Source organism: Pteropus alecto, unplaced genomic scaffold (genome assembly GCF_000325575.1).
Source record: "Pteropus alecto unplaced genomic scaffold, ASM32557v1 scaffold34, whole genome shotgun sequence".
Classification (NCBI taxonomy): Eukaryota; Metazoa; Chordata; class Mammalia; order Chiroptera; family Pteropodidae; genus Pteropus; species Pteropus alecto.
This window is the reverse complement of record NW_006435763.1, coordinates 6,311,818-6,321,892: the sequence shown is the minus strand read 5'-3', so window position 1 is coordinate 6,321,892 and position 10,075 is coordinate 6,311,818. Positions and strand designations below refer to the sequence as shown.

At 48.1% G+C, this 10,075-nt stretch overlaps 1 protein-coding gene across 5 annotated transcripts in view; it reads left to right on the top strand.

The window, feature by feature from the left end:
• SYT17 (synaptotagmin 17) overlaps nt 1-10,075 on the top strand; it is a 59,352-nt gene that overhangs the window by 49,007 nt on the left and 270 nt on the right. Inside the window, exon 8 of one of the 5 annotated variants that reach the window (XM_025046119.1) lies at nt 8,980-10,044. The exons of 3 other annotated variants lie outside the window; for them this stretch is intronic. In XM_025046119.1, the coding sequence (XP_024901887.1) occupies nt 8,980-9,068 (89 nt within the window). In that variant the 3' untranslated portion in view covers nt 9,069-10,044. Of the gene's footprint in view, nt 1-2,252; nt 4,025-8,979; nt 10,045-10,075 lie in introns of those variants that run through there. One more of the 5 variants, XM_025046120.1, reaches the window with a different exon arrangement.

Here is a 10,075-nt window from a genome sequence, read left to right as displayed (position 1 = left end):
AACTATTGTATATCTCGATTGTGGTGATGGTTACACATCTGTATATAATGATTAGAATTCATCCAATTATATACTTAAAATGGATGGATTTTATTCTATGTCAATCTGAGACTGGTCTGTGAACAGTAAGTAGCCACTCAGCCCTAGAAATTGATAATTGTGTCATAAAGAAGCAAGTAAGGTTATAGAAGTAGGACAATTGAGCTGTTTATGTGTTTGGGTTTTTTAAATCCCAAGAAACTTTTAGAAAATATTGACAGAATTGTTCGGTCAACACCCATGTTCCCACTACCTAGATTCTAGTGACCATTTTGCTATTCGCTTTATCGCGCATCTGTCCATCCTTTTGTTTATCTCTCCATTCATATTTTTCCTGCTCGTCAAGGTCAGTTGCAGATATTAGTCCCATTCATTTGTTTTTTAAAGTTGACTTTTTGTTGAAGTGTAACACACGGGCATGGAGAAAATCATGACGTAGGCGTGACTGATGAAGTCACTGGCCATTGGTGTTGCGGGTTGGTCTCCTGCTCCTCTCCCCAGAGATTGGGGCGGGGAGTTGGGGCTGAAAGTCTCAACCTTCTAATCATGCCTTGGTCTTTCTGACAGCCAGCCCCCATCCTGAAGCTGTCAGGAGACCCCGGTCACCAGTCATTAACATACAAAAGGACACTCTTATCAGTCCTAAGATCCCAAGGATCCTAGAAGTTTTTATGTCAAGAACCGGGGGCTAAAACCATAAAAGAAGATGTTTCTATCTCCCCTGTCATTCAGGAAATTACAAGGGTCTTAGGAGCTCTGTGCCAGGAATTGCGGGCAGAGACCAAATATATGTTTTTTATTATGTCACACAGCTGTGTCTATTCATTTACATACTGTCTGTGGCTGCTTTCTGCTACGATGACAGAGACTATAGGTGGCCCTTGAAACCTAAAATATATACTATTTGGCCCTTTATGGGAAAAGGTTGCCTACCCACGAACTAAAGTAGCACCTCTGGGCTCTCTTTCGTTCATTTTATTATTTGATTTATTCTCTTCTGTTTTTCATCCACTCCTCCCAGGGAGAACCGACTGTGTCATTAGGAGCTTGGCGAGTTTGTATCCAGAGGTCCTCGGTCCTCTGTGGGTTGGGATTGGGGTGTTAAGTTCTCCTGACCCTCCTCCGCTCGCTGGGACCCGCCTGCCCACAGCAGGCAATGTTCTGTCTCACTCCGTCGTTGGTGAGCCTGCTGGTCAGGCTCGAACCTGCGGGGACAAGGCCTGTATGGTTTTTGGTCAGTGATGTTTAATTCGAGGAGATCAAATAGTGAGGTCACATCCTTTCTACAAGGCAGCTAACTCACCGAAATCCAACTGATATTTTGATATGCGACTAACAGTATATCTAACCTGACTTTCCCTGAGAATCACCTTGGGAGCATTTGAAAACCACTCAGTAGACTCTCTCGGGGTGTGACCCTAGCTCTGGTATTTATAAAAAGTCTTCCAAGTGTCAACCAAAAAACCTGAGAGACAATCATCAAACAAAAAGTATTTATTTGGGATCGAAGGGATTGCAATTCGGGCGTTACAGATCCAGGCAGAAGCCCAAAGAGTGTCCCCTCCTACAGGAGAGGGATTCAGGGTTTTTATGAGAAAAAGGAAGGAAGATGAAGTAAGTCGTATTAAGGAAGAGTTCGTTCGTGCCTGATGAGGTGGGGTGAGATTTGCACTTCACAGATTGGCTTGAGGTTTCCGTCATTAGGCAGAGGGCTAGATTCCTCCTTCATTGATTGGTTAGCGATTTGGTCACAGCAAAGTCCTTTTTCCTCGGCCCTTACAAATAGGATATTTTCATTCTTACTGACTTCTTACAGGGTTGGCAGTTTGGTCCAGTTTGGAAAATCAAGAAAATAAGATGTGCAGGCCAGTTCCTCTGAAATGGCTACTTGGCTCTGTTTTAATACGGTTCCTCTCATTTTTCCCAGGAGCGATTTGCATGTTCATGGTATTTTTACTTTATTTTCTCGATTATTTTAGAAGATGGAGGGGGGAAGATTTGATCGCCGATCCCCCTAAAGCTTCAACAGGTGTCTTGTAACTGGTTCCAAAGACAGTGTGTAGGTAACATGTTCCCCAAAGCAAAAGCAATGCCAGCCTCTCTTATAAAAACAAATGTGCAGAGACAGTCCTGATTCAGATGTGTACATTTTGGTGATTCGTGTAGAAACAAGCACATTACTGTACAGTCACACTTTAAATGCTTCCTCCTAGACGGTGTGATTCACACACAGATCTGAAAGTGAGTCTTCACCCCATATGTCGGCTTCATAAACGCTGTCCGCATGGCTCAGCTTCCACACAGAGGCGTACAGACGTGGTCCCAAGGAGTTTCAAAAGAAATTTCGATCTTGGTTTCTATGTCTTAAGGAAGGAGAAAGAAATCTAACCTGGAAGTCACAGCAACAGTTCTCAGAAGCCCTTTCCTCCACTCGCCAGTTCTCTCTCGCCCTGATTTGTTCTGGAATTTCACCCGTCAGGCTCTCGCACCCCCTCCAGCTCAGCCGAGGCGATGTCCCTACTTCCCTCTCTCCAGGTCCCCCAGCTGTTTCTCCCTATCGATTTTCATAGCCTCTCAGGTCTCGGTGACTTTCCTTGGTGACAGAGGAGAAGGCGGAGGAGGAGGTATTAATGGAGAGAAACTGTCATACACGCTTTTCCCTTCAGGCAGGGTTACTCAACCCGGACACTTGTTGACATTTTGGGCCAGGTACTTCTTTGTCGTGGGGTTGGCTTGGTGCATTGTAGGATGTTTAGTAGCATCCCCCGGCCTCTGTCCACTAGATGCCAATCGCGCCACCACCCCGCCCCTGTTGTGACAATCCATATGTCTCCTGACATTGCCAAATTTGAGGGACAAAATTGGTCCCTGCCGAGAACCGCTACGTTAAAGGAATTCACCATGTCGGTCTAAGCCAGAATTGCCGATAGACCTGGAGCCTGTATCTTCCTTTCTAGATCACCTCCTAGCGCTGGAATCCCAGGATTCCCCACCCGAATGACCCAGGCTGGTTTCCAGGCCTGCTCGGGGCTCTCCAGGCCCATCCTCAGGAAGGTGGGTGTGATGCCAGCGTGTGTCCTCTAGGCCCAAGGGAATAATAGCGGCACTTACCTGGTAGAGTCGTGTAGATTAAACGCACGTGATAAACACTATGTGTTGGTGCTGCTATTATTTTGTTCATATCAGTGGTCCTTAAACATAAGACGACTTCCGTGTCTGCTGCCTGCTTGATCAGGCAGCCGTCCATTCAGACGTCGGAGGCGAGCCCGACTGTGCTGGGCCCTGGAGAGTGGGTGTGGAGGTGTCCAGCATGGCCCCTGCACGAGGGCTCGTTGAGGGCCTTTCTCACTGTTGGCCCCTTGTGCTTTGCATGCCGGCTCGAGGATCTCACTCCCCTGCAGGTTCGCAGGTGCAGGTACCTTGTCCTTGTCACATGTCAGGCTCAGTGGGAGGGGGGCATGGGTAAGACTTCTTTCTGAGATGGGAGGAGGAGAAATGATTCTGAGCTTCGCATTTCAGTTCTCGCTGTGCCGTGGACTGGCCGGGGGACCTTGGGCCCTGAGACTCTTAACCCTCTGAGCCTCTCATTCCCCGTCTGCAAAATGGGGGTGTAAATAAATATACCTTCCCCAATAGGATCGTGGTGTGGGTTAAGTCAAAAATGTATATAAAATGCTTTGCTCGGTGCCTCGTTTACAGAACTCAGGATTCGCGATTGCCGATTTTTAATTATTATAATACCGTTATCTAAATTATCCTTATGACTGTTGGAAGAAAAAAACATGGAAAAAGAAAGTTCTGTCCGAGCAGCTGCTATGAATCACAAAATGAGCCAGGAAAGCTTGAAAAACATCACCCTTAAGTCGTAGATGAAACTTCTTAGAACCAAAGAAATGTCGGAGCTGAAAGGGGCCTTAAAACCTGCCTGTATCCCCCCGCCCCCCGTTGTATAACTGGGAAAACTGAGGCCTAAGGAAGGAATATGATCGACTTTGTTTTGGAAAAAAACCTGAAACAGCTTCTAGGTTTCAGAGAGAAGAGGAAGAAGGAGAGAACTCTACGATACAGTGTGAAGAAGCTTTGCAGAAGTTGAAAGAGAAAGGGTATCACCTTTGTCGTGCTGTCAGAGCTGGCCTCTGGGGAATAGGGGGGAATCGGGGCTGTGTAGACTGCTTTGGGGCTCCCCCAAGGGTTGAGATGACTCATGAACGTGCTGATGAAGTGTGGGGATCCCTCTGGGTGAGGAATTAGGGAGGGCTGAGAAACGGCCCAGGATGGGCTTAGGGCATCTTTTCAGAAATGGGGACAGCACCGAGAGGTGGATTATGGGTGACAGTGATGAGGTGGGGTTCCAGCCACGGTCTGGGGGCACCTCCGCACAGTGCTGTCGGTCTCATAGCTGAATATGGGGGCATCACCTCGTGAACCAAACATGCAAAACGGGGAGCCCGTCACGTCTGCTCCCGTTGGTAAAGATCGAGATTCTTTTCTTCTTCCTTTTAATTTGCAGTGTTTATCACACCCACACTCTTAAGTCATCCGGCTTCCCTTCCAAGACTGTTTTGGCAAACCACATTCGCAACCAAAAGGGTTTAGCTCTTGCGAGGAAGAACAAATTCATTGCCATAGCAAATATCAACATGTGAAAGACTCAACTTGTCCATGACTCACGCAGGGCAACGGGACCTGAGGCCTCAGTCTCCCCACCTGCAGCACGGGCGATAGCAGCTCCCTTGGAGCAGTTGGTTCTCAGTGGGGTCGGGGAGATCGTGCTCCCAGCGGGTATTTGACAACGTCTGGAGATGCTTTTGGTTGTCACGGCTGGGGGAAGGGTACCTAGCGGGCAGAGGCACCAGAGGTGTTGCGAAGCATCCTACGGTGCTCAGAACAGCGGCCGACAGCCCAGAATGGGGAGTAACAGTGCTTTATTAAGCACCTTCTGTGTGTATGGCCCAAGGCTAAGCACATCCTGTGGATTCACTCAGTCCTCACATCTGCCTTCTGGTTGAGGCTTCTTACCGTAATGACATGTGACAGCATGCTGACATTTTGGGCCACATCATCCTGTCTGTGTCCACGGATAGGACGTGGGCTCTTAGATAAGATGCGAGGTGCCCTCTTCCTGGGTTTTGTACACGGGCTCGGTGCTGTCCTGTTTTTGGCCACCCTGCGATTGTTCGGGCCGAGACGTCACTTCCTGATGACTAGGGCGCACTGGAGTATGTACATTGTCCGGCAATGTTCTAGTGACTGCAGTCAAATGAGTCCCCCCGTAACAGCCATTGGGGGGCTATTTGGGGTGCCTTCCAACATTCTTAGCTGTCATTGTTTCTAAAGAGGCGGGATAAGGCATCTAGTTGGGAGGCATTTGCTTCCTTTGCTGGCCTCTGGGGGCTGGGGGGGAATCGGGGAGGTGTAGGTTATTTGCTGCAGAGACTGTGAGCTTTACCAGCAGCCAACTAGCTCAGTGACTTGGTTTCTGTATCTATGAAGTAGAGGAGGCGCCAGGGGTCCCCGGCCTCGTGTCCCCGAGCCCCTGTCTGGATTCTGTACGGATCCATTCCCTGTTCTTCAGCCTGAGACACCCCAGGATTGACAGCAATGGCAAATCTTGATCCTCTTCCAGGCAACTTTTCTAATAGAACTTATTAGTTTTATTCAGCTTCAGCTTATTACAATTTGCATTTTAAGTGTTTGGTTTTTAAAAGACCGTTAAGATTGCCATAACTGTTACCAAGTGATTTGCAAGTGCCTCGCCTGCCAATTAACTCAGATGGCCACAGCAGCCACTGCTTCCCATTAGAAAAGGCTGAATCACTCAGGCGCTCCCACCTTCCGAGGGCCGAGTGATTCACTTGCCAACTTTCTTTGCAAATTGGGATAAGGAGCGTAGGCTATTACACTTCCTTTAGCCTTCTTCCCCTTCTGGCAATTTAGATGTGGTTTCTCTAATAGCAACTTATTTTTTTCCCTTTGTTTTCTTTCCAAAATAATATGCGCTTGCTGTTAAGAAGTTTAAACTGTACATGCTTATATAACACAAAAAAGCAGACAGTTCCTCAGTTTCCCCTCCCTAGAGAGAGCCACTCGCTCTTAATAGTTTGGCGAACATTCCTCCAGACACTGTTTTCTAGTTTATATATTAATATTTTTTAACAAAAAGATTGTTTACATGTACTGTTTTGCAACTTGCTTTTGTCTCCTGGCAATAAGTCTTGGAGATTTTTCCATTTGTATATATAGGTCTGTTCTCATTTTTAACAGGGACATTGGTTTCCATGGTATTGTTACATCAGGGACCATCTAATTAGTCCCCTCCTAAGACAATGACTCGGGTGTAAGTAGGCTACCAAGAAGGTGAGCCCAAAAGCACCGATCAGGGAGCACACAGGAGGCAGGCTGTTCGGGGCATCGATGAAGGAAGGGGAGCTGCAGCTCAGGAGGTCCCTAAGACCACCATCAGGTTCAATGATTCACCAAGACTCACTGAACTCACAGCTGTCACACTCATGGTTATAGTTTATTCCAGCAAAAGGATACAGACTAAACTCAGCGAAGGGAAAAGACACGTAGAGCAGAGTCCAGGAGAGACCAGGCATGAGCTTCTGATTGTCCTGTCCTACCGAAGTCACTGATTCTCCCCGTAGTGACATGTGACAGCATGCTCAGAGTACGGCCAAGCAGGAAGCTCACTCGAGCACTGGTGGCCGGGATGTTGATGGGGGCGTCAGACACATGGGCTTGGCTGACTGTCCAAGTGGCTGCCCCTCGTCTCCTGCCCTTCGTCTCAGCGGTCAAGTTGATATTGAGTGTCCCAAGGCCTCCACCGTAAATCACGTGGTTAGCGTAGACTGGTGTGTTCCAGGCAGAGAACTGTGGGTGCTCTCGAGGTCGGAGGACACTGTCCACAGAAGACGGGTGGCCTGCGGGGTAGGCCGAGGCAGCGGGCAGGGGACCAACAACCTCAGCCACACTTCCTTCTGGACATTTTTATTTTTTCCATGTTTCATTCTTACAAACAGTATTCTAGAGCAGGGATCAGCAAACTTTTCTATAAAAGGCCAGGTAGTAAGTATTTTCAGGTTTGCGGGCCACACCGTCTCTCTTCAAAACCACTCAGCTCTGCGTCCATAGACAGTATGCAAACAAGTGAGTTTGCCTGGGTTCCAATAAAACTTACAATAGATGGTAGGCCAGATTCGGCTTGGAGACTCTGGTTTGCCGACCCCTGCGACAGAAAATATCCTTGTATATATATTTACACACATATATGTATATGGATATATACATATATGTATATATCCATATACATATATGTATATATCCATATACATATATCTGTATACATATATGTGTATATATATATCTTTGTTCATTTGTACAGATAATTCTATGGGACAAACTCCTAGAGGTAGAATTGCTGGATCACGAGTTATGACATCTTTATTTTGAGTAGATACCGTGAACCTACACCAAAAGTTGAACCGATTCCCCCTTTCATCAGCAATGCATGGGAGAGGGTCCTTTGGCAGAGATTTCTCCTCTTAAAACCCCTTTCCCAGGGAAGCAAAGCCTATGTCCCTTTACGGACATGCTTCTGCCTTTTCCGTTGAGCAGAGGAAGAGAGAACATTGTGGCCCCAGGAAAGAAAATCAGATGGGGCCTGACATGGTCTCAGAATGGTGTCTTGCTCTAGATTCGAGGCACACGGCGAAGGGGATGCTGGCGATGTTCTCGTTTAGTGAGCTTAGATTGATGCAGCACAGGGCACATCCCCCCGGGGGGTGGGGGACCAGCCCCACCCTGAGAGAAGGAGATGGGCCTTTGGCAGAGAATGTAAAAAGATTTCAACACACACGCCAAAGTTAGAGTCCAAAGGAAGGTTTATTAGAAAAGGGGTGACACCCCACAGACAGAGTGTGTCTCCTCCTCTCAGACAGAGAGTGAGAGGGAGTAAAGACAGAGGGGACCCCCCCCCCACCGCCTGCAGTGTCGGGGAGTTCAGTTTATATGCCAGTTTTTTAGTTCCCATGAGTTACAGTTAAAAGACTTTGTTTACCGGTTTCCTGTCATATGGACCCACAGTGAGGAAGGGAAGGGTATGTAGCGTGAAAGACCTGCGGGCAGTTCCCAGCCTCAGATCCGGAGGTTCCCGTGGTTTTAGCCGTAGGGAATGACGTTTTTATTTTGTGTGGGGCAGGCACTTTTCCTGTTTCCCCCTCCCGGAGTGGGGAATGGGTTGTCAGCAATCCCAGCCGAAACCTTCCTTTGTTCTGCAGGTGTCCTGTGGCCTGGCTGCTGGGCCGATCAGGTATCACAGTCTCTGAAAGTAGCTTGGCTTAACATTTGAACAGTCTCACCTCCTGCAGACTCGAAAACCTCACATTGCCTACGTGTGGTTCAAAACAGTCCCGAGTGTTAACCTAGTCAAAAAAATGTTTTTCCAAATGCATCAGAGAGCTCCTTAGCAGTTTCCTTTATTAAGAGAGATTCCGAAATTTTTTCTTCTATAAGGGATTTTCATGTCAGTGAGGTCCACCTCTGCCTACTGAGCTCTTTACCGAAGGTACAAAAAATATACACGGTCCAATTTTTGTCCACGGAGCTGACAGGTACGGGGTACTCTTGATTGAGATGGCGTAGCATTTCACTTAGCCTAGTTCACTCTGAGTCTTTTTGGTTGTTAGACAATGGATGGGATTTTTGATTTCCTTTTTCCGCTCCTGCCCCCACCCATTTTTATCAGTTGGAATTCTTGATGTTAGCCCCACGTGGGAGAACAGAGAGGCTCGTTAGCATTCAGGCTCTGTTTGGAGCTGCATATTTTAGCTAGTTTATTTGATCATCGGCTTTCGTCCTGGGATCCAGCCGCCTTTGCTCGGCTCACGCTGGGTGCATCTGTGATGTCTCCCATTCTGGAGTCCTTTATTTATAACACAGACACAGCCTGCTTTCCCAGTAGCAAGATGGCCTGCCTGGACTACCCACATGCAGATCAAGAATTAGGCGGAACTGAGCTGGAAAGATAAATCAAGCTAACCGTCTCATTAGGCTTGAAAGACACAAGTTAAGCTTGCGCTGGAATTAACAGAGAAGCTTTTCAAAGAGATGTGCTTTACAGCGAGGGGCAGAAGAAATTGCTGTAGCCATTTCTCAGGAAACATGCCTCCTTGGTCTGGAACAGAGGAAATATGAAATCTCTTTTTAAAAAGGTCAACAGACAGAAATTTAGGATCAGAATAGCAGTATGACATTAATGGATTGCTTACTGTGCACGAGGTACTGTGCTGAGAGCTTCACACACGTTATCTCTTCGAAACCTCACAGTGACCTGTGAAGTAAAGTGCTGTTAAGATATTGCTATTTACCAGCTGAGATTTAGTGCTGTTCCTTTGCTTGCCTTGGGGTCCCAGAGCTAGGCAGATGACAGCCAGGATTCACCTGGGACGTCTGGCCCCATGGCCCACACCTTGACCTAGAGGTTCTCATCTGGAATGAATTGGCCGAGTCTGGAGGCGTTTGGGGTTATGACAGCCAGAGGGAGGGCTGCCACTGGTGTCTAGAGGCCCGAGGTGCTGCTAAGCACCCAGCGATGCACAGGACAGCCTCCACGACAAGGATTTATCTGGCCCCAAATGTCCACAGTGTCATGACTGAGAAACCCCAGTGTGACCACTCAGCCGGACTCCGGTGATGGCCGCCTGTCCCGCTAGAACGATCCGATCGTCGAGCTCTGTAGGCAGTGCGGTGAGGCAACTTCCGGGACGTAAATTGCAAGGTGCATGTTGCAGGGGGCGCAGCCCTTGGCAGAAGGAACAGCCAGTGCCAAGGCTGGGAGGCGGGAACGTGCCTGGCATGGTGAGGGACAGCGGGAAACCCAGGGCCACTGGAGCGGAGAGACTTGTGGGAGGATGAGCTGGGGGGAATCAGGGAAATGTCACCACTCAAAGAAACAGTGTCCTAACAGCAACGCCCTCGAGTCTGCAGGCAGGGAACGTGTGGACTAACGGCCTCTGTCTTGTCCCTGCCTCCTGTT